At 39.6% G+C, this 24,574-nt stretch overlaps 1 protein-coding gene and 1 long non-coding RNA gene across 10 annotated transcripts in view; one reads left to right on the plus strand and one right to left on the minus strand.

The window, feature by feature from the left end:
• The window catches only part of LOC132403819 (uncharacterized), a 118,153-nt gene that overhangs the window by 33,808 nt on the left and 59,771 nt on the right, over positions 1 to 24,574 (plus strand). For 6 of the 9 annotated variants that reach the window (XR_009515355.1, XR_009515353.1, XR_009515357.1 and 3 more), the window contains exons 2-3: positions 13,060 to 13,105; positions 13,191 to 13,315. The exons of 2 other annotated variants lie outside the window; for them this stretch is intronic. This is a non-coding gene — a long non-coding RNA (uncharacterized LOC132403819). Of the gene's footprint in view, positions 1 to 13,059; positions 13,106 to 13,190; positions 13,316 to 19,236; positions 19,378 to 24,574 lie in introns of all 9 variants that reach the window. One more of the 9 variants, XR_009515356.1, reaches the window with a different exon arrangement.
• LOC132403818 (mucin-2-like) overlaps positions 1 to 24,574 on the minus strand; it is an 81,087-nt gene that overhangs the window by 31,537 nt on the left and 24,976 nt on the right. The window contains exons 11-22 of the mRNA XM_059987536.1: positions 21,298 to 21,453; positions 19,753 to 19,847; positions 18,546 to 18,672; positions 13,169 to 13,403; positions 13,025 to 13,083; positions 12,846 to 12,937; positions 9,322 to 9,470; positions 9,091 to 9,229; positions 8,238 to 8,342; positions 7,914 to 8,099; positions 4,862 to 5,107; positions 3,942 to 4,098 (exon numbers count right to left, since the gene is read on the minus strand). Of these exons, the coding sequence (XP_059843519.1) occupies positions 3,942 to 4,098; positions 4,862 to 5,107; positions 7,914 to 8,099; positions 8,238 to 8,342; positions 9,091 to 9,229; positions 9,322 to 9,470; positions 12,846 to 12,937; positions 13,025 to 13,083; positions 13,169 to 13,403; positions 18,546 to 18,672; positions 19,753 to 19,847; positions 21,298 to 21,453 (1,746 nt within the window). The remainder of the gene's footprint in view (positions 1 to 3,941; positions 4,099 to 4,861; positions 5,108 to 7,913; positions 8,100 to 8,237; positions 8,343 to 9,090; positions 9,230 to 9,321; positions 9,471 to 12,845; positions 12,938 to 13,024; positions 13,084 to 13,168; positions 13,404 to 18,545; positions 18,673 to 19,752; positions 19,848 to 21,297; positions 21,454 to 24,574) is intronic.

Genomic DNA, 24,574 nt, shown 5'->3' on the forward strand with positions numbered 1-24,574 from the left:
TCCTCTCCAGGCAAATAATTTTCAAGATTCACTAGATTCTGAAATGGTTCCAGAGGACTCAAAAATTGCAAGTGTCACTCCACTCCTTAAGAAGGGAGGAAGACAAAAGACAGGAAATTATAAGTCAGTTATCTTCAATGGTTGGTGAGATATTAGAGACCATTATTAAGAATGAGGTTTCTGGGCACTTGGAGGCATATGATAAAATAAGCCAAGTCAGCATTGTTTCCTTCAGAGGAAATCTTGCCTGACAAATCTGTTGGATTTCTTTTCATAAATAACAGGCAGGATAGATAAAGGAGTTAGTAGATGTTGCTTACTTGGATTTTCAGAAGGCCTTTGACAAGGTGCCACACATAAGAGCCATGGGATTATAGGAAAGATATAATAGCATGGACAGAGATTGGCTGACTGGCAGGAGGCAAAGAGTGGGGAAAATGTGGACCTTTTCTGGTAGGCTGCTGGTGACCGGTAGTGTTCCTCAGGGATTAGTTTTGGGACCTGCAGGCAGTATTGAGAAAGCAAAGAGTCTGCAAAACGACTTGAACAGATTAGGAGAAGGGGTAAGGAAGTAGTAGATGGAATAGAGTGTAGGGGAGTGTAAGATCATGCACTATTTTAGAAGAAATTACTGGTTTCTAAACAGGGAGCAAATTCGGAAATTGGAGTTGCAAAGTGCCAACCAACCAGTTGGAGTGTTCAAACATATTTTAGTCTTTCAGATTCCTACCTGCTTCAAAAGGACAGTATTCATACCAATGACCAAAAAAAGCAGGTTGAGCTGCCTCAACAACTTTTGTCCAGTTGGACTCACATCCAGTATGATGAAGTGCTTTGTGAGGCACAGCATGGCCAGAATTAACTCCTGCCTAAGCAAAGACCTGGATTCACTGCAATTTGCCTACACCACAATAGATTTACAGCAGATTCAATCTCACTGGCTCTCCACTTGGCCTTAGAACACTTGGATAACAGCAATACCTACGCCAAGCTGCTGTTTATTGATTACATCTCAATGTTCAACACCATCTTCCCTCAGTACTAATCAATAAGCTTCAAAATCTGGGCCTCTGTATCTCACTCCGCAACTGAATTCTTGACTCCCTTATCTGGAGACAACAGTCAGTGTGGATCAAAAATAACATCTCCTCCTCACCGGCCATCAAAACTGGCGCACCAATGCACCTCAAGGACATGTGCTTAGCCCGCTGCTCTACTCTCTCGACACTCGCAATGGGACTACGCACTGCGCAAACACCATCTATAAGTTTGCCGATGACACAACTGTTGTTGATATAATCTCTGATGCTGATGAGGAGGCGTACAGGAATGAGTTAGATTGGCCGGTTGAATTGTCTTGCAACAACAACTGTTCACTCAACATCAGTAAAATCAAATAATTCATTGTGAACTTCAGGAAAGGGAAGACAAGAGAACATACCCCAGTCAAGGGGTGAGCAATGGAAAGGGTGAGTAATTTCAAGTTCCTAGATGTTAACATCTCTGAAAATCTATCCTGGACTCATCATATTGATGTAATTACAAAAATGGCACCCTTCTGACTATATTTTGTTAGAAGTATGAGGTCATTTGGTATGTCACCAAAGATTAGGAAATTTCTCCAGATGTACCATGGAGAGCATTCTTACTTGTTGCATCACCGTTAGAGATGGAAGGGTCACAGCACTGGTTGAGAAAAGCTGCAGAGGGTTGCATAATCAACCAGCTCCATCATGGGTTCTAGCCCCCCCACCCCGTCAAGTACACCTTCAAAAGATGATGCCTTAAAACGGCAACATACATCATTAAAGACTCACTCCACCCAGGACGTGCCCTCTTCTAATTAATATTAAAAGAGGGAAGGTACAGAAGCCTGAAGACATGCACACAATATTTTAGGAGCAGCTTCTTCCCCTCCGACATAGATTTTTAAACGACCAATGAACCCAAGTACACTACTTAACTATTTTTGCACAACTTAGTTAATTTTAACATATCTTTTTATCATAATTTATCTACTACATTGTATAGCTGGTGCAAAAAGAAGTAATGACATATGTCAGTGCTAATAAACTTGATTCCGATTCTGCGTCTGACTAGGGAGTCTTAGTTCAGGATTCCCTAAAGGCTATCTTGCAGGAACAATGTAATGTTAGCAGTCATTTGGGGAGGACTTGAATACAACATAAAAGCAAGCAGGGATGTAATGCTGAGGCATGGGTCTGTTGGTCAGACTGCATTTGGAGTATTGTGAGCAGTTTTGGGCTCTTAATCTAAGAAGCAATATGATGATATTGGAGAGTCCAGAGGATCAAGGATCTAGGAACAACTTCGTTCACCATATATACTTACATGTATTAGGAATTTTCTGTGGTGTGTTGGCCCAACATACAACAAAAACAACAATTAACAAATTATCTAGAGCAAATATGTATAGAAAAATAAAGTTGGAAGAACAGATATGGAATAAAATGTGCAAAATACATGTATACCATTATGTATTTAAATGTAAACAGCATTATAAAAAGTGGTTCAAAATGCTCACAGTGCAGCGAATGAGGTCATACATAGAGGTGGAAGGGGTTGCTAGAATGGCTGATCTGTTTAACTGCCTGTGGGAAAGAACTTTTAAAATGGTATGAACTTTTTGTTTTAAAACCCTTATGGCACTTACTGGAAAGTGCACTAGAATGATCTTGAGAATGCAATGGTTAATAATATGAGGAGTATTTGATAGTTCTGGGCCTGTACTTGCTGGAATTTGAAGAATGAAGAGGGATCTCTTGTCGGGTACGGAAAGTTGTAGAGAGAATGGGCATTGACAGGATGTTTCCAATAGAGGGGAAGTGTAGGACCAGAGACTGCAGTCTCCATATTACAAGGACTTCCCCTTAGAATAGAGATGAGGAAGAATTTACTTATTCAAGGCTTGGTGCATCTGTGGAATTTATTGCCACACATGGCTTTGGAAGTCAAGTCATTGTGTATATATAAAACATAGGTTGATAGGTTATTGATACGTAAGGGTTTTGGAGATTATGAGGAGAAGGCAAGAAAATGGGGATAATAAAACAGCCATGACTATGCAAAGCATTTTGATAGGCCAAGTGACCTAATTCTGCTGCTGTGTCTCATGGGCTTAGGGTCTTATGAATGGACTCACTGTCTCTGCACCAGATCTAAAGTAGGAGAAGATCAGTAACTACTGGGGGACTGCTACTGAATACGACAAGGAATCCACCTTTGCAGCAAATTCAGTGTGTCAACAAGTTTCAGACTTCCAGATTTGCTTTCTTAGCATGTACTAGCAAACTAAATCAGTCTTATAAAAGTAAGTGTCAGAAATTACTATTATGTGATCATTTTAACTATTAGCATTCACCTTCAGTGAACTATGTAACTTCAACTTAATCCAAAAAGCTTTCCTGCAAGTATAGGATATAATAAACTTCCATTAATCCAGCACCTCAAAGATGTTGGTCATGACAAATAGCAGATTTTCTGTGCCATTGGAAGTAATTTATTTATACAGTATACTTCCATTTTTTTTAAGATGTTATAAATTAATACTACAGTGAACCCAATAAATTTAAAAAGAACATGGGAAGTTGACCCAAGCGAGTGTGACCCAGAGGAGTTCAAAGAAAATATGTGAACTAGGAACCTGGTAAATGAACATGAGAAAGGGAACCAAAACCCAATGTGTGGATGGGAAGAGTGGAAACAGAGATTGGTGCATGAGAGGGCCACAGTGTGTGGATGTGGATCGTAGGAAATAGGACAGGGAGAATGGAAAGAAGCACAAAAGGTGGAATATGGCAAATGGACAAATATTAGCTGATGAGTCAGATACTGAACCCTTGGGAATTTAGAATGGATGGCTGAATAGTGGATTTTTATTGTAGTTTAAATGAAAATTTCCATGAAACTAATAGACTTACGACATCGTTCAGGTGTTCTCCAGCGAACACAAACATCAACTTGATTGCAAGCCTCTGCATACACTGCTACAGCAGTACAGAATCCCAGATACTTCCCCTCCTTATCACAGGCACACGCTTCTTCAAGACAAGCTTCATAGTATGGGTCAGGGTCAACCTGTTAAAGAGTCAGAAAATCAGAAACCAAATTGATACTTTAAAAATATTTATTTTAAATGTGAGGAACAACCTTAATATTACTTTTGTTTACAGATGCACAGGAGATGATTTGGGTAGAATATGCACTGAGGAAATCTTCCAGAGAGCTCTTGGGCTGGCAGCGATTGGCCTCTATTCAATATGACCTTATTTCCCATTTAGCAGGGATCTAGATTTCTGAAGGTATCCCATTTGACCATTCCTGACCCACCACATGCAGTAGTAAGCTCAGTATAAAGCTCTCTTAATGTTAAGAGCTGTTACCTTATCCTCTCCTCTATTCCAGTTAGAGATGGCTAGGTTGTAAAGACAATAAAAATATTAGAGCCAAATCACATATTTGTATCTGTATGTCAATGAGCAGATTATGGAAGGGGAACCTGAAATAGTGGGATGACTATTTCCATTCATCTTAGTATTACAAAGTCATACTGCACGAAGAACAGGCAGTTTGGCCCACCAGATCCATGTTAACCTTTTTGCCTATCTGCATTAATCCTTTTTGCTCAAGGTCCATATATTTATATGCCTGTCTAAAAGCCTCTTAAATTTATTATGTCTTATTTCAGCATATCTTATGATAGTGCATACCACTTTCTCTCTGTAATGCTCAGAGAATGGTTAATGCACAGAAATTTACTTTCACTGAAGCTATGCAAAAGCTATAAGCTGCAGGAACAAATTGTTGAAATGTGAAGAGTAAATTTAGAACAGTGTTTTACCTTATTGTGACATTGTTGAAAGATTCCATCTGCATTTTTAATAATGGAACATTTTTTTCCTGCCCACGCAGCACAAAATGGATTATCCTCACAAGGAAAACTTTGATCCAGTGAACTGGGACATGATTCTGTAGTTTTCCAACTGTTTCCAAACTCAATGGGATTACTTGCTTCAAAGTTGGATTTTGTTCTTTGGTCATCATCAGTCTTACCATTGAAGTTTCCACAGAGACCACACACTTTGCCCTGTTGTACAAGTTATAAAGTAATCAAAATGTTATTAAAATATTAATCTGGCATTTCAAAATCAATTCAAATAAACTAAATAGGCTAACATATTCCTCCATTCAGATGCATATGTTGAAAACATTTAATCAGGTTATGGTTATATCTGCATTGGTTCATACGAAATAAGTCAGTTCAGCATGGCTGGCATGCCAGAACTTACACCACAGCATTGCTGGATTAGGTAAAAGGACAAGGACAATGATTATAAACACCAAAGATTCTACAGAGGCTGGTAATCCAAAGCAAAACACACAAAATGCTGGAGGAATTCTGTAATGTGAAGGGCTAATTTACTTGCTGGTCAAAAGCAGCCTCTACTATACTGATTGTTGATTGGCCCATTTGAAGGATGCTGCAGCTCTTTCCCATTGGTTGTCTTGCTTGCCAGGACACCGGTGTCTGATTCTGGGCTCCTCAGGGGTGTAAGAATAGCACATGTGAGAGACTTGCTGGCTTTTCCTTTATCTCCTGAGGTTCCTCTTCACACTGAAATTACAGCCATTGGGAAAGCATGCTGCAGATATAGGAAAACCCACAGGCACACCTAGTTAAGTATCTGCTGAATGTTTAGTTTAGTAGTTGTGCAACTTGGGGAGATGAAATGAAGTACCTGTTGAGTTTGGGGTGTAGCTGCGTGTTTGGTGTCAAAGTATTTGTGGCTTGCATTGGCACTGATGAGTGTACATTTGCCTTGGATGTTTGGTTGAGTATTTTATTGTTAGTCTGTGGATTAATGGTGGATGTACCTGGTGTCTTATATCTCAGTTACTGAACCCATGAACCTGCTTTCCTGTGACTAACTCTCAGTCTGAAACATCAACTGTCTGTTCATTTCCACTGGAAACTGCCTGAACTGATGAGTTCCTCTAGCATTTTGTATGTGTTGCTGGAGAAAAGGATCAATTGAGTAGATCTCAACAGTAGAGAGCACTGAAGGATAATACTTCAGAAGTCATGTGGCAATTGGTTAGACCACACTTAAAGTACCGTGTACAATTCTGGTCAACTGTGCTGGTGATAGAAAGAGTGCAGACAAGATTCACCAAGATGTTGCCTGGAATGAAAGGCTGTAATTATAAGGAGAGGTTAAATAGACTCTTATTAGAACACAGGAGGTTGAAGGGTGATTTTATACAGGTTTATAAAATTATTAGGGGCACAGATGAGATGGATAAAATCTTTATTTTTCCCCAAGATTAGAACTAGAGAGTACAGGTTTAAGAAAAGAAGGGAAATTTTTAAAGGAGATCTGTGGAGTAAGTTTTTCACAAAGAGAGTATTGAATATCTGGATCAAAGTTTCAGAAGAGATGGTGGAGACAGATACAATGACGATGTTTGGACAGGTCCTTGGATAGAAAGGTATTGAAGGATGCAGGAAAATGGGATTAGCATAGTTAGAAATCATGGTTAGAATTGAGGGTTGAAAAGACCTGTTTCTGTGTTATGGGTATCAATTATTCTAAGTTCTCATTAAATAGAACCATTAATAGAAAAAGCATGTGGTTAACAGGGCAGAAGTGGACTGGAATACAGAACAACTGACCACATTGTTTTGCATCATATTTGAACAATGGGTCCTTGATAAGTACTGGATAGTCAGTAATGCCTTAGCAACTGCACTCCCAACACCTGGCAAGGCCTTTGAGAAAGTAAACTGGGGGAAAACAACACTGCTTTGATTTAGTTTGTTGCTGGATTAAAATGAATGGCAAAACAGGTAATAAAATGTCTTGCTACCCATTAACATCATATAAATATTTACTCTCTTCTGCAACAATCTGAAAACAGGTAGGCTTTTTTAATTGTGAGGACCAAAATAATTTTGATAATTTCCTGTGGTTTCTCAGTACTTTAGCTCTGCAGTTAACTGTCACCTTGAATTTATGTACTCTGGTTTAACAGGCCACAAGAGCCATTTGGAGTAAGACAACAAACAGTTCTTCCAGTCATCATCCAGACTATTAGTGAAAACATATAGGAACAGAGGTTATAGTTTCCCTAAGGAAAGATATTCTTGCCATAAAGGAAGTGTAATGAGTGCTCTCTGGATTTATCCCTTGAAAGATAAATGGAGGAAAATATGTTCATTGTTTTTGAAGCTCAGAAGAATGAAGGGCAAACTTATTGAAAAACCTATAATTCTTAGAAAGTTCAACAGGTATAATTCTCTGACTAGAGAGTTAGGCGAATAGGCCAGAGTCTGAGAAAAGGGCTCATCAACTTTGTGACAGCAGTGAGTCGAAATTTCTGCACTTGAACAAACTGTGGGAATTTAACAAACACAAAGAATGATTTATGGCTAATTCAGCAGTGTTTTTTCAGGATGTGTTACTTTCCCATTGATGACCCGAGAAATTTTAATGATTGAGGGAAATTCAAAGGGCAATGAAGGATGATGAGGAAAACAAATTTTTTATTTGTTGGTTGGAGTTCAACTCCTGAAGTTATGTTACTTGAATGACCATTGTTCCTCTATTCCCTATCCATCTAATCCAAAATTGGTGTATGCTTGATGATATTCTAAGAAGATAACAGTTTTGTTTTCTGTCAATATTATTCTGATGTGCTTTGGTTCAAAGAAGAATACTTTTGTTTAGCTCTTTCACATGGTCTTTTTGAATCAAGTGCATATGCATCACATTGCTGACAATCTGTCTGACACATCTTCATATGTATACCATCACAATGTCATTTGTCTTAATTCAGAAAAAAATCATAAATCTTATACAAAAGAGTACATTTAAATGCAAAGCCCATTTTACCTTCCAGTGTCGATCCAGTGTGACTGAAAGCCTTGTGTGTTTGTCCCATATCACATTGATTCCATTGGGAAATGTAATGCTTAAATAAAGGCCAATGGTGTGAACTGAATAGGAATCAAGGCAACGTGAACTGGAATTTTCAAAGGACTCTTTTACTTTTCCTTCTTCCAAAATTAATACTTCACCCTAAAAAGTCACAAGTTTGGCAAAGTTATGCTCAATGGTAACTTTTATCATTGATAGTCAAAAATAAAATTTGCATTCTGAAAACTTCTTTGATGACAGCAACAAAGCTAAGTAATAACAGTAAAATTGAAGATCTACCTGATGAATAATTTTAACCTTTCTTTCGCATGTCACTCCATTTTCACAACAAGGAACACTTTCTATAAGTATTTGGAATGTTCCATCTTTTCCATTGCAGTGGTCCTGAGTAAAAGATAGTTTTAAATAAAAACATGGAGTATAATTTGTATTCCTGTGAACAGTTCAATAATTAATACCAACAGGCACACTAATATAATGAAAAAAATACACAAAACAATTTCACTTTTAAACCAGAAATATGATTACTTATACAGTCTTATTGTAAAGTAATTGCAGTGAACCATGTTGTTAGTTAGGTACTGATAAAAAGTATTGTAATATCTGTTTCAAGTCCAAGTTCAGTTTATTCTCATTCAACCATACACAGGTATATCGCCAAATGAAACAACACTCCACTAGACAAGGTGCACAACACAGTGCATATAACTCAAACACTTAACATATAAAGCAATATTATTACTAGTAAATTAATAAGTACCAAGGTGCTTTTACAACACAAGTTCAAAAGTAAAAAGAATAGCGCCACTGGTGCTTCATACATGATGAGACCTGGGTGATAGCAGGGAGTTCAGTAGTCATGTGACCTAGGGGGAGAGGCTGTTTCTCATCCTAACAGTTATTGTCCTAATGTTACTGTACCTCCTTGACTGATGGTAAGGGGTCAAAGACATTGTTGGACAGATGGCAAGGATCATTAACAAATACTAGGGGCCCTGTGTATGTAACGCTCCTGATAAGTCCTCTCAGAGACCCTGAAGATCCTCTCCGCAGTCATCACAATCAGTAAAAATTTAAGTGTATTAATCATTTCCTCTGAAAAGTAAATTAAACGTTTGGTATTACAACTTACCCCTACTAATATATATTCACAATTGCCATCAAACTTGAATCGCAAATCATCAAAAGTTATGTAGTGACCTTCACCATAAACTTGACAGGTCTTTGAACATGGCTTCTCAGTACAATGCCACATTCCACCTTGGCAAGTGCTGCAATATAAAGAATGGTGAAACTTATTTCATAATATCAGGCACTTTTTATAATATGAAATATATAAATTTTACCATTTCTTGGACCTCACCATTTTTTGCAATTATCTTCAATAACTTTTCCTTTGGGATAACTGATTCCTTCTAATAAACAAGGGCAAGTTTCAGGGGAAACACAGTTTCCGTCATCATCTTCAGCTTTCCCTTCAGGACAAATACATTCAGATACACATTTGTCTGGCTGTTATGAAAAGAAAGCATGAAAGTTATTTCTTGAGAGAAATTCTGTAATATCAAAAAAGAATTAATACCAAATGAATCGATAGACGGACAGATAAAACTCAAGACAGTTAAAAGACGGATGAAGTTGTGTGTATGTGCCCTACATTTGGTAATGAAAGAATGCACTGTGGGATAGATCAGCAGGAAACAGCAGAGCAGTTAAGTTAATATTTGCTTTTGCCTTCACAAAAGGGAACACAGATAACCTGGAAGTGTTAGGGAAACACAAACCAAATGAATTAAAGATCAAAAGAAAATTATTATTAGTAAGAAAATACCATTGGCACAAAAATAAATAAGTAATAAATACTGTTCAGTGTTCAAAACTGAAGAAGGTATCCATGGATGTAGTGGACTCATTTGTCACATTTTCCAGAATTCTATACATTATAGAATAGTTCTTGCAGATTGTGAATAGTAAATGTAATCCCACTTTTTCAAAGAGGCAAAATTGCTGTGAAATTTGTTGTTGTGGAGCAGAAGTACATTGCAGTACATAATATTAAACCCTCTGATGGCAGAGGGAAGAAGTTGTTCCTGGATCATTGAGCACATGCCTTCTAACTCCTGTATCTACTCCCTGATGGTAGTAATAAGAAGAGGCCATGTCCTGTGGACAGGGTCCTTGATGATGGATGCTGCTTTTTAGAGGCATTGCTCCTTGAAAATGTACTGGGTGCTGGGGAGGCTAGCACCCACGATGAAGTTGACTGAGCTTATAACTTTCTGCAGTTTATTTCGATCCTGGGCAGTTCCCACATCCCACCCACCCCGATACCGGACACTGATGCAGCCAGTTAGACACTCTTCATGGTACATATGTAGAAATTTGCGAATGTATTTGATGCCATAACAAACCTCCTCAAACTCTGAATGTTATACAGCCAGCTCCATGCCTTCTTTGTAATCGCATCAATATGTTAGGCCCAGTATAGATCCTCGAAGATGCTGACATCCAACAACTTCAAATTGCTCTCTCTTTGCACTTCTGATCCATCTATGAGGACTGGTGTGTGTTAGCTCATCTTACTCTTTGAGAAGTCCACAATCAATTCTTTGGTCTTACTGATGTTGAGTGCAAGGTTGTTGCTGCGACACCATTCAAATAGCAGATATATTTTGATCTTGTACACCCTCTTGTCACCATCTGAAATACTGCCATTGATAGTTGTGTCATCAGCAAATTTACAGATGGCATTTGAGCCATGCCAAGCCACACAGTCATGGGTGTAGGGAGAGTAGAGCACACGTCTCTGAGGTGTGCCAGCGAGACAGAGATTTTATTTCTGATCTGCACAGACAGTTATTTTCCAGTTAGAAAGTCAAGGATCCAGTTGCAGAGGGAGATACAGAGGCTCAGGATTTGGAGTTTCTTGATCAGACCTACAAGAATGATTGTCTGAAATGGTGAGCTGTAGTCAATAAACAGCAGTTTGACCACCATAAGTATTAATATTGTCCAGATGATATAAGGCTACATGAAGTGCCAATGAGATCGCATCCACTGTAGACCTACTGTGGCAAAAGGTAAAATGCAGTCGATCCAGGTCCTTGCTAGAACAGGAGTTGATTCTAGCCATAACCAACCTCTCAAAGCACTTCATCACTGTAGATGTGCATGCTTCTGGATGATAGTCATTCAAGTAGCTCACCCTGTTCTTCCTGGGCACTGACAGAGCTAATATTATGTGAGGTCATCCAGTTCAGTAAGAAAAGCAAAAACCCAGTGTATTAACATCTGTTAACAAGACTTGGGTATTCCTAAACATCAGTCAGTGAACATAAACATTCATATATAATGCCTTGTAAAAGTATTCAGCCCTGCAACTATTTCGACATTTTACTGTATAATTTTTTTAAATTTAAAGTATATTGAAGTATGAATTTTTAAGCTAATCTACAAAATATTATGCATCATGTCAAATCAGAAGAAAAATTCCAAAACCTATCAGATATTTACCATTAATTAAAAACCAAAATTGTGAGGCTGAAAATGTATTTATTTCCTTTGTAATTATTACACTAACTTTCCTCAGGTGCAATATTGTATATTACCTTACTGACTCAATCAAGTGGTTGATGTCAAAATTGGAGGATAACCTGTTTTCAATGAATTCTTAAGAACAAATACTGATCTCTCTTTAAGATCCAACAGTATGATTGGTTTTCAACAGACCAAAACAAAATCAGATCAAGAAGCATTCAACACAAGTCAGGGAAACGATAATAGAGACACACAAATCTGAGGAAGAGTACAAGACCATCTGAAAGCCACTGAACATACTTCAGAGCTCAGTGCAATCCATCGTGAAAATTTGGAAAAAATATGAAACCACAGCCACACTGCCTAACTGCCTAGGTCAGGCTAACAATCTAAACTTGTTTTCCAGGGAAGAATGACACTTGTAAGAGAGGCTATTGTGATGACAACAGTCACTGTGAGTGAGTGATGGAAATCAGTGGATGCAGCTGGAGATGAAGTTCATGGCAATCCAATCTCTAAGGCGTTGCACATAAAGGGTATTATGGAAGAGTGGCAAGGAAGAAGCCCTTGCTAAACAAAAAAAACATGCCCTTGTATGTAAAGACTTTGTAAGGTGTCACCTAGAAGATACTATAATGATGTGGAAAAATGTCTTTTGGTCAGAGAAGCATATGCAAGACTCTTGAGTGGCCCAGTCAGAGTCCTGATCTTAACATGATCCAACATCTCTGGTAAGACCTCAAGTTTGCTATCCACTGCCACTCCCCAACTAAGCTGGCACAGCTTGAGCAATTTCGTGAAGAAGAATGGGCAACTCCTGCTCTATCACGTTGTGCAAAGCAAATAGAGACTTACCCTGAAAGAATACAGACTGCAACACCTGCGAGATGTGGTTCAACTAAGTACTGAGCAAAGGAGGATAAATACTTTTGAACTTCTGACATTTCAGTTTTTGAATTTTTAGTTTTTCATGCTTTACAATTTTATCTGTTTTGGGGGCTGTACTGTGAAAAAGGAGCATGTGATTACAAATAAAATTTCTCGGTTAAGTTGATCAAAATCCCTGGTTGTAATACTCATGTGAGAAAAGAATTGTGGGCTGAATCCTTTTTGCAAGGCGCTGCAGCACAATAGGTTAAGAAAGCAAATGTTATGTTGGCTTTGATCATTATTCCTAGACTCTGAATTTCTCTCGTAATGTATCCAATATATTACCCCTTATTTGAATGGCATGTTCAATATATTGTGTTTACATTAGAATAGATTATTATGTTATTGCTCAATATTTTGTTTTGTATGCCAGTTTTTCTTTTCAATTTTAACAAGCTTGTAATGTTGGACATCACTTACACATGCTGATTCCAAGTTTCTGCATTTCTTTCCACAACGAGCTGGACCTCCATCAGTAGGACAACGAAGAAGTTCCTTTCCCCTTTTACACACTAATAAACACAAGAAAGGAGTATTATTTCATGGAGATTTCATTGCATGCCTTAGAACATAAAAGCTTGAAAAGATACTAATTATACCTTTGGGAGCAACCGTGGTTGTAATTTCATTGCAGGTGATTGAACCACTTTCACAGTAACTGATGGAACAGAAGAAGAAAGGTAACGGATCTAGTTTCACTTAGTCAATGATTAAATTTTGATAGTTTTGACAGGTTTTCTTACCAATTATTAATTCTCTCTCCAGGTTGAATATATACGCCCTTGTAAAAACATGAACAGTCTTCACTATTTACACAGAATCCATTTTCATTCATGTACTTGCCCTCAGGACAGCCACAGCCATAAACTGGAGTATCCTTCACATTACAGGTGAAATCATCTTTTGATAGAAATCTGCAGTTACGGTTACAGGCTGTCACGTTAGTGCCAAAAACTTGATTGTTCTCACAGGTTTTATCTGGAAACAAAAAAAACAAGAGTAAAGATGAGGGCCAATGAAATCCATTCCCAAAGTACAGAATCATCCTGGAAAAGTATGAAATGATTTACTTTGGAAGGTAGAACTTGATAAGGTCGAACAGGGTTAATAACAGGATCCTTAAGATTGTAGTGTAACAGAAGGATCTGAATGTCCATGTCCATAGATCCCTCAAAGTTAGCATGCGACTTAATAGAGTTGTTAAGAGGCCCTGTGGTGTGCTGGCCTTTATTAGTTGGGGAATTGAGTACGAGAGCAATGATGTAATGTTGCAGTGCTATAAATCCCCAATTAGACCTGTTCAGTTCTAGTCGCCTCATTATAGGAAGGACGTGGAAGCTTCAGAGAGAACGCTGAGGAGATTTGCCAGGATATGCTGAGTGCTTGGTGTGTGGTAGAAACAGATACATTAGGGGCATTTAAGGAACTCTCAGTTAGAAACATTGATAATAGAAAAACAGTTAACTACGTAAGAGGGAAGGTTCCGATTGACCTTCGAGTAGGTTAAGAGATCAGCACACGTCATGGGCTGAAGGACCTGTTCTGCCCTAATGTTGCATACTCTAGGTTCTATTGTACGCTCTAATTATCTTCAGAAAGAAATGTTAGTGTGGCAGACATACTTTGAATATGCAACACACAAAATTCTAGAGGAGCTCAGCAGGCTAAGCAGCATCTATGGAAAAGTGTTAACAGTCGATGTTTCAGGCCAAAACCCTTCATCAAGACTGGAAAAAATATGAGAAGTCAGAGTAATAAGGTGGTGGGAGGGAATATATGTCAGTGAATCATACACTTTGATTGCAGATGCCAGATATCAGGTGATGGTACTCAATATTCCAAGGGTAGCTGAGTTATCCACTGAGTCATGGCAATACTGGATTCGAGTCATTCATTTCATCGGGATGTTTGGTAAAGGGTCTTTGACCTTAAAGTTTTACTCGGTATCTCTCTCCAAGTATGCTGTGTGACTTTCTAAGAGAGAATTTTTAATACTGATTTGATAGGATTCAGTTCCAATTATAAATCTTCAAATAATGAAGCAATCCAGAGCTCCATTATATTTTTATCTGGACTGATAAATAACAAATAGATTTATTCCTCATAAAGGAGGAGTAATGGTCATTTCCTAAATGACAAGGGGTCTCTTCATGACATTCAATGGCATTATAATGAAAACTACTATCATCAGCATTATGCATGGTCGACTATTACAGCCACATTAATACTTTGATGTTAGGAGCATAAGAATGATTGGATATTCTACAGTGTCCAACTGCCCTCCTAACCCAGTCAAATCTTGCACCATCCATTAGGTACCAGTCAGTAGAATGATGGAATACTTTCCATTCATTTGCAACAGTCCATCTTTAGTGTTACTCGTTGGCACTATGTGGGACAAAGCAGATCTCTTTTTTTTGCAAAGCACTCAACATATTCATCATCTCTACAGTGACACATTTGACTTCACTGAGCTCTCTAAAGTAGAAACATAGAAAACCTACAGCACAATACAGGCCTTTTGGCCCACAATGCTGTGCTGAACATGTACATACTTTAGAAATTACCTAGGGTTACCCATAACCCTTTGTTTTTCTAAGCTCATGTACCTATCCAGGATCTGCCTCCACCACCACAGCTGGCAGCCCTTTCCACGTACTCACCACTCTCTGCATAAAATCTTACACCTGACATCTCCTCTATACCTACTTCCGAGCACCTTAAAACAGTGTGCTCTTGTGCTAGCCATTTCATCCCTGGGAATGCCTCCCATCATCTTATACGTCTCTATCAGGTCACCTCTGATCCTAAACACTGCCAAGAGTCTTACCATTAATACTATATTCTTCCATCATATATGACCTACCAAATTCACCTTAGACATATCTGGGTTGAACTCCATCTGACACTTCTCAGCTTGCATCCTATCAGTGTTCCACTGTAATCTCTGACAGCCCTCCACACTATCTACAACACCCCCAACCTTTGTGTCATCAGCAAATTTACTAACCCATCCCTCCACTTCCTTATCCAGGTCATTTATAAAAAATCATGAAGAGAAAGGGTCCCAGAACAGATCCCTGAGGCACACCACTGGTCAGCAACCTCTGTGGAGGTCTACAACCATTATTTGACTTCCGTAGGCAAGCCAGTTCTGGATCCATAAAGCAATATCCCCTATGATCCCATGCCTCCTTACTTTCTCAATAAGCCTTGCATGGGGTACCTTATCAAAGGCCTTGCTGAAATCCATATACACTACATCTATGGCTTTACCTTCATCAATGAGTTTAGTCACATCCTCAAAAAATTCAATCAGGCACGTAAGGCACCACCTGCCCTTAACAAAGCCATGTTGACTATTCCTAATCATATTATACCTCTCCAAATGTTAATAAATATTGCCTCTCAGGATCTTTTCCATCAACTTACCAACCACTTAAATAAGACTCACTGGTCGATAATTTCCTGAGCTGTCTCTACCCACTTTCTTGAATAAGGGAACCACATCTGCAACCCTCCAATCCTCCAGCACCTCTCCAGTTCCCATTGATGATGCAAAGATCATTGCCAGAGGCTCAGCAATCTCCTCCCTCGCCTCCCACAGTAGCCTTGGGTACATCTCATCCAGTCCTGGAGACTTATCCAGCTTGATGCTTTCCAAAAGCTCCAGCACATCCTCTTTCTTAATCTCCATATGCTCAACTTTTTCAATCTGCTGTAAGTTATCTCTACAATTGCCAAGGTTCTTTTCTGCAGTGAATATGTAGCAAAATATTCATTAAATATCTCTGCTTCCTCTTTCAGTTCCATACACACTTTTCCACTGTCACACATGATTGGTCCTATTCCCTCATGTCTTGTCCTCTTGTTCTTCACATACTTGTAGAATGCCTAGGGGTTTTCCTTAATCCTGCTCGCCAAGGCCTTCTTATGGTCCTCCTGACTCTCCTGATTTCCTTCTTCAGCTCTTTCCTGTTAGCCTTATAATCTTCTAGATCTCTATTATTACCTAGTTTTTTGAACTTTTCGTAAGCTTTTTTACTTCTCGACTAGATTATCAAGATCCTTGATACACCACGTTTCCTGTACCCTACCATCCTTTCCCTGTCTCATTGGAACATACCTATGCAGAACGCCATGCAAATATCCCCTGAATAGTTGCAACATTTCTGCCGTACAGTTCCCTGAGAACATCTCATCCCAATTTATGCTTCTAAGTTCCTGCCTGATAACGTCATTGGTAAAGGGGATAGAATTGTGATCACTATCTTCAAAATGTTCTCCCACAGAGAGACCTGACACCTGACCAGGTTCATTTCCCAATACCAGAGCAAGTACATCCTCTCCTCTTGTAGGCTTCTCTACATATTGTGCCAGGAAATCTTCCTGAACACACTTAACAAACTCCACCCCATCTAAACCCCTTGCTCTAGGGAGATGCCAATCAACATTTGGTAAATAAAAATCTCCCACCATGACAACTCTTATGATTACACCATTCCAGAATCTGTCTCCCTATCTGCTCCTTGATGTCCCTGTTAGTATTGGGTGATCAATAGAAAACACCCTGTAGAGTTATTGACCCCTTCCTGTTTCTAACTTCCACCCATAGAGATTCAGTAGACAATCCCTCATGACTTCCTCCTTTTCTGCAGCTGTGACACTATCTCTGATCAGCAGTGCCACGCCCCCATCTCTTCTGCCTCCCTCCCTGTCCTGTAACACATTCCACCAGTTTGAAGCTTTACTTCCCAAACTCTTAATTTATACTGTTAAGAAAGCATCATTGCCTCCAGTTTCCCCTCTGTATTCGTAGAATTCAGAAGATTGAGGGGTGCACTTATTGAAAAATAGAGGGCTATGGGTAAGCCTAGGTAATTTCTAAGGTAAGGACATCTTCGGCACAGCTTTGAGGGCTGAAAGGCCTGTATTGTGCTATAGATGTTCTATGTTTCTATGAAACATATCGAATGGTAACAGGCCTTGATAGTGTGGATGTGAAGTGGATGTTTTCTTTGGCAGGAGAGTCCAAGACCAGAGGACACAGCCTCAGAGTAGAGGTGCGTCCTTTAGAATGAAGGTGAGGAGGAATTTCTTTAGCCAGAGAGTTGTGAATATGTGGAATTTTTTGCTGTAGGCAGCTTTGGAAGCCAAGTCTTTATATGTACTTAAAACAGAAGTTAATAGACTCTTGACTGGTCAGGGCGTGAAAGGATATGGGGAGAAGGCAGGCAATTTGGGCTGGGAGAAAAATTGAATGATCCATGATGAAATGGTAGAACAGACTCGATGGACCAAATGGACTAATTCTGCTCCTATATCTTGTGGCCTTATGGAGTCATGTACATCTTCATCAGGAGGAGCTCAGCAGGCCAGGTAGAATCTATGAAAAAGAGTAAGCAGTTGAAGTTTCGGGCTGAGACCATTCATCAGGATGTCCTGATGAGGAGTCTCAGCCTGAAATGTCAACTGTGTACTCTTTTCCACAGATGCTACCTGACCTGCTGAGTTCCTCCAGCATTTTGTGTGTGTTGTTTGGATTTCCAACGTCTGCAGATTTTCTCATTTTTGTGCTCCATCTTAATCAGGATTTTCATTACTGGCCTCAACGTCAGTGACTCAAATTCTTGCAATCTTTAGCAGAATGGGGAAACAGAACAAGGCAATGTATTAATATTAATGTAGGAACTAGGTAGTGAGGTCAGAGAGCTCAGCTGCAGGGAAAATTTTGATAATGTAGCCTACTTCAGCTCTATGGCTTCCTTAAGGAATTATCTTGGAAGATACTGAATAGAATAATCTAACAGGAACAAAAGATACAAGGTTTCAAGGATACAAAAAGCAAATTTCCAATAATGTCTGTAAACCTCTTTTTAACTGGGGATCAGTTATCAGGCAGGGATTTTTAAGGTCACAATGCTGTACTATTGTAAGAGCCAGCCCCTAATTTTAACGGAAAGATAGAAGGAATAATATGTTTTCACAATATAAACAAGTGCACATATTGTTGAGCCTAGGTTCCTGGACATCAATAATCTCAAGACTTTATTCAATATTGTAAATTGATTGTCTTTCTGAAGGGAAGGGTATGAAATTCTGTGAAATCTAAAGACTTACTACAAATTCCTCCAGTCCAATCGTTCAGTATGAGACCTCTTGCAGCACAGGCATGGACATATGACCCCAGTGCAGCACAGATACAATGATTAATATTCCGGCAGTTGCATGTGGAAATCTTGCACATCTTTAAAAGAAATACAAGCATAACTATCATTTTCTTCATTGAACGTTTACTAAATTAATGTAAACTGGAACCTAAGGATGCAACGTGAGCCAAATAATCACACCACTTGTAAGCAAAATGGGGTCTCCTTCAACAGTTTAGCAGTCAACGTGTTATTTTTGCGACCCTGTCTCATGTTAGTTTGCTAGAAAAGCTGCTGTCTATCCAACCCAATTTGCAAATTGACCTCACATAAAGGAAGATGGTTATGGTTGTTACAATCAGTCATCCCAACCCCAAGATTTCACTATAGAGGTTTCTCAAGGAATGCACTAGGCCCAACTATCTTCATTTGCTACTTCAATGGCTTTCCATCATAAGGTTAAAAATGGAGATATTTTCAGGTTGTCTGCAAGCAACAAGACTGAGGCGACATTCCAGGATAGGCTGTTAAGTTGGAACTAACATTCAGTCAACAAGAATTTTTGGCAAGAGTGAATTTAATCATCTACCCTTGATGTTTAATGCTATTTCCATTTAAGAAGTTCCTCCTTGACCCTCCCTGATCTCACCCACCCATCAAAGTTCCAGAAGGTCAGAAATGAGCAGAAACTCAACTGAACGAGACATATAAATACTGTTGGCTACAAGAATATTTTAGAAGCTGGATATCTTGTGCTGACAGTCTATCCGTTGACACCTCAGGACATTTCTACAATCAACAAGGTAACGATACATGGTTTACTTGCCTGGATGAATGCAGTACCAGTAATTCTCAAGAAGCTCAAAGCCATTCAGGACAATGCAGTCCACTTGTCCACCTGAGATACCTATTTGTTCCAGCTTTGGTTTACATTGGTTGCAGAGCGTACAGTCTAAAAATACATTACGTTTACCTGTACACGCTACCTTAACAGCCTGAGTGGCTGCTTTCAAAGTAATTGAAGAGACTAGGAAAGTCATTTTCAGACGATTTTATGTATGTTTAACTTTTGTCTCTTTCATCATTTATTGCAGATGTTAAGTATGGCTGTGTAAGTTTTCATTTTACTTGTTATGAAGGTTTTTATTTGCACATATTTACATAACTTTCTTCCTTACCTGATAGTATTCACTGTAATCTACTGTGTGATGACATTGAGCAAGTATATTGTCATTGCGCTTCAATAGGGAACAATGTTCTTTGGCATAGTATTCTGCAATAAAATTTGGGTAAGATTTGAATGATTGTATTTATCATTCAGATGTCAGAATCAAACTAAATTTAACACAAATATAATGGAAATAAATTAACCCTGCCAAAAATCTTGTCCCCATGAGCAGGCCACAATAGATGCTTCATCAATGAAATTACACAAGCATGCCAAAATCCAAGTTCAAAATTAAACTGAGGTTTTGGAGCTGTGCAGTAACAATACTTTCTGCCACTCTGCTGTACATCAATTCGCTGTGCTCACTGTGGCAAGCGTGTGGACCTCTCTGTGTTCATTTGTGTGGGATCCCTCTGTTTCTGTGATGAAGGAGGATGTTACCGTGGTTTTGCACTAAGGATTGGACTACTGGGTTTATGGATTGTGGACTTCCTCGGACTAATGGTTTTTATATTCCGAGTCTAGTGCCCATTTTGTTCCATTTTTTTGTGCAAGGGAGGGGGTTATGGGGTTGATGTCCTTATCCCATTTTGAGCAGGGGAGGGGGTTTGGAGGTTGATGTTCTGTTCCATTTTGTGCAGGGGAGGGGTTTGGTGTCGAATACCTTATTCCATTTTCTGCAGGGGAGGGGGTTTGTTCTGTTTTATGCAGGGGGTTTTGGGGGTCATGATCTTGTTCCATTTTGTGTGGGGGAGTGGGAGTTGCGGTCGATGATGTTGTTCTTTTTTGTGCAGGGGAGGGGTCTGTGGGGGGTCAATGTTCTTAATCCATTTTGTGCCGGGGAGGGAGTTTTGGGGTTGACGAACTTATTCCATTTTGTGTGGGGGAGGGGGTGTTGAGGTCACTTATCGTATTCTATTTTGTGTGAGGGAATGTGGTTGGGGGGTCAATGATCTTGTTCCATTTTGTGTGGGGGAGGGTGTTGATGATTATATTACCGTTCTTTTTTGTGCGAGGGGTGTGTTTGATGTTTGTCTCTGAACAACTTTCACATTCTTCCTTTGTTTGGTGGCTATCTGGAGAAGGCAAATCTCAGAGTTGTACAGGGATACATACTTTGATAATAAATCAACCTTTGAACCTTTGTACATTTGTTTCTTCCCAGCATGAAGTTATGTCTGATTGACTGGTATGTCCTCCTGGTGATTGGGAGCACACTGGAGTGGGCCGTAGTTTAGTGTGGACTTTGTTCATTCTCAGGGTTTATGGGTTTAACCTTGGACATGGACTGTGGAGATCTGTTGAAAGTGGGAGCTTGGCAGAGTTGGCTTATCACTGAAAATTATGCCAGACCCTTGCACTCATCTTAGTTTTTAATCACCATAACAACAATATCTTGGGTCTTCTGTTGTGCCTCCAGAGACACAATGCAAGCCGTCATTTTTAGCATGCAAAAATTAACACAAGGTTCAGCAAAATGATCAATGGCAAAAGTATTCTGTGTTACACTGCATACTTATTGCAGAAAGAGATCAGAACAGAAACAGTATATTACCACTTTCTGAACTGATGCATGTTGGTGGTTCCTTATCAGGCTTGCATTTAGAGCCAATAGCCCATGAAGCAGCAAATATGAGATGTGAGCTTTCCACCATATTCTGCGGAGTTGTGAAGTCATCGTCAGCATTGCCATTGGAGTTGCCACACAAACCTACAAAGTAAACAGCCGCAAAACTTCTGGTAAATACAATTTAGTCTGATTGAGTAGTTGCTTTAATTGAGTCACATCATAAAATCACAGCCTGTTTCTTTGAACGGATTTACTGAACTTGTTGCTCAAACAACACAGTACAAAATAAAACAACACGCTATCACTCTAGTTGTTTAATGTATATCTTTGCCTCATCTTAGATTTTTTTTCATTTGCGAGTTAACCAGTGTTCCATTATGGCTTCTCTTATTTAATGCAGTTACTAACACCTCTGTAAAATCGCCATATTAATTCAAACTTCCTTCATTCTTCACAGTCCTTGATTTGTGTTCATATTTTCTTTTAGTCTTCCCTCCTTGTCCACTTGCTGAACTGATACTCAGATAAGATTTAAAATCTTCCCCTTTGTCCCTGATGTATCTTTCTCTTGTTTTCCTCTCCAATGTAGAAAATTCTTGAGGAGGAGGGTGAACAACCAGGAGTCATTTTACAGTACAAGTTGGTACAAATGACATAGGTAGAATGAGGGTAAGATCCCACATAATGGGTATTGGAGGTTAGGTAAGAGGAAGCAGTGCCTTGAGGGTAATGATCCCAGTGTCATGTACTGGTGAGGTCAGAAATAGAAGGATATCCCAGATGCATTTGTGGCTGAGGAGCTGGTGTCGGGATGGGAGAGCAGGGATTCAGGTTCTAGAGCAATTGTGACCTCTGCTGCAAAGAGGTAAGGACAGAAGGGATGGGTGGTACTTGGACCAGAGAGGGACCATTATCCTTGTAAGAAAATTTGCTAGTCCTACACGGAAGGTCAGGTGGTTGGACATTCAGGTGAGAGCAAGGCATGGGACAAAGTAGTAGCCAAAGAGAGCGAGTCTTAAAAAGCCAGGGAAAGGAATATTCCGTCAAACAGCATTTATTGCAAATACTCAAGGGGTAACAGGTAAGGCAGACAATCAGACCATGGATTGGCTGTGAGGAGTGTGATGTTCTGACCAAAAGAGAAAAATGGCTGAGGGAAGGGAAAGATTGGCAACTCAATATTCCAGGACACAGATGCCATGAGGGAGGTAAGGAGGAGGTGTAACAATTTAAGGGAAGACATAATATCAGTACTTAATATTTTTAGATCATACAGTGAGGCCATATGAGTGGAACTTAGAAACAAGAAGGAGGAGTGGGACAGTTAGTGGCTGTATTATAAACACCCTACCACCCCCCCCCCCCACCCCCAAATAAGGTCAGTTGGAACAAGGAGCAGGTGTCATAGTTGTAAGAATAATTAGATTGTATTAATGGAAGATTTCATTTGCCTTGGTATTAAGATTCAAGATTGCTTAATGTCATTTCCAGTAGACTAATATAGAGGAGAACAAATAATTGCTACTCCGAATCTAGTGCAGGACAGAAAGAACATAATGAGATAAAGACCACAATAATAAAAAAACACAATAAATATAAAAACATAAGATAGCTTATATAAATAGATTGTTTGTAGGCCCATAAAGTGATGCTACGCACAGGAATATCTGTACATAAGGTGACTCTAATTGGAAATTATGTACTGGTGATGGGGGGTAAGTTGGTGGGTGGAAGTATTGGTCAGCCTTAATATTTGGCTCTCTTCAGCCTCTTCAGAAAGTAAAGGGATTGGTGAGCTGACTGTGTAGGATGTGTTCTGAGATGCTGAGGGATTGTGTGAGAAGCACACTCCCAGGAATTTGAAACTGCTCACAATTTCCACTGCTATGCCGTCAATGTAAAGAGGGATGTGAGTGGTGTAAATTCACCTGAAGTCGATAATCATCTCCTTTGCCTTGTTGACATTGAAGAGAAGATTATTTGCCTGACAACAGGTCTCGAGCTGTATGACCTCCTTTCTGTCGGCAGTCTCATTGTTGTTGGTGATGGGCCCTGCCACTGTCATGTCATCGGCGAACTTAACTATGTGTTTACTCAGGTGTTTGGCCACACAGTCATGTGTGTGCAGGGTGTACAGCAACTGGCTAATACACGGCCCTATAGGGGACACCTTTGTTGAGGAAGATGGGGCAGAGGAGTGGTTGTCCATCCTGTCTACCCAAAGTCTGTTTGTTAGGAAGTCCAACACCCAGTTAATAGTGGTGTATTTAGATCAATGAGTAGGAGCTTGTTCACCAAGATCTCTGGGACAATAGTGCTGAATGTTAAACTGAAATCCAGAAACAACATTCTCATATGTGCCACTGTGTTCCTGGTATGTCAGGGCTAGGTGCATGACAGATGTTATGGCATCTGTTGTAGAGTGGTTCTGTCAGTAAGCATTTTGGTAAGTGTCCAGTGTGGCAGGGATTGAGTTTTTGGTATGTGCTATTACCAGCCAATTTACATACAGACCTGGGTAGGTCTGTAGTCTAGTGTAGTTATTTTTTCTGTGTTGTTTTTAAGTAGTTCAATGTAGTTATTGTACGGTTTCATGCAGCACCATGGTCCTGAAAAACATCTCATTTTTACTGTGTACTGTACCAGTAGTTATGGTTGAAATGACAATAAAAAGTGACTTGACTCAAAAGCAAATCATGAGGATTGCTGTCAGTGCCACTGGGCGGTAGTCACTTAGTGCTGAAGGTGCAGAACCCTTTAGTACAGAGATGATGGTGACCGATTTGAAGCATGTGGGCACAGCAGCTTGGATGAATAGAGTTTTGAATACATCTGCGAAGACATTAGTGAGCTGGTGTGCACACTGTCTGAGTACTCAGCCTGGGATGTTGTCTGGTCCAGCCATCTTACGGGGATTGACTCTCTGCAGTTTATTTTGCACATCTGCTGCTGTTACAGGTGGTAGCTGCTCACCTGGGAGGGGGTAACTTTTGTGGCTAGCATTGTGTTGCATGCCTCATAGCATAACTGGGCCAACCAAAGTGTTAAGGGACTGGATGTTGTGGGCAGTGAAATACATCCAGCACAATTTTTCCGAGTCAGTATATACATAGGGGGCCTTATTTGGGAGTGTGAAATTAGACCTCCTAGACTTCCTCTTCCAGAACAATCAGAGCAAGTAACTGAAGTGGCAGTTGGAGAGCACCTTGGCTCTAGTGACCATATTTCTATTAGCATTAAGATAGTGATGGAAAAGGGTAGA

The sequence above is a fragment of the Hypanus sabinus genome, chromosome 13 (assembly GCF_030144855.1).
Source record: "Hypanus sabinus isolate sHypSab1 chromosome 13, sHypSab1.hap1, whole genome shotgun sequence".
NCBI classification, from domain to species: domain Eukaryota; kingdom Metazoa; phylum Chordata; class Chondrichthyes; order Myliobatiformes; family Dasyatidae; genus Hypanus; species Hypanus sabinus.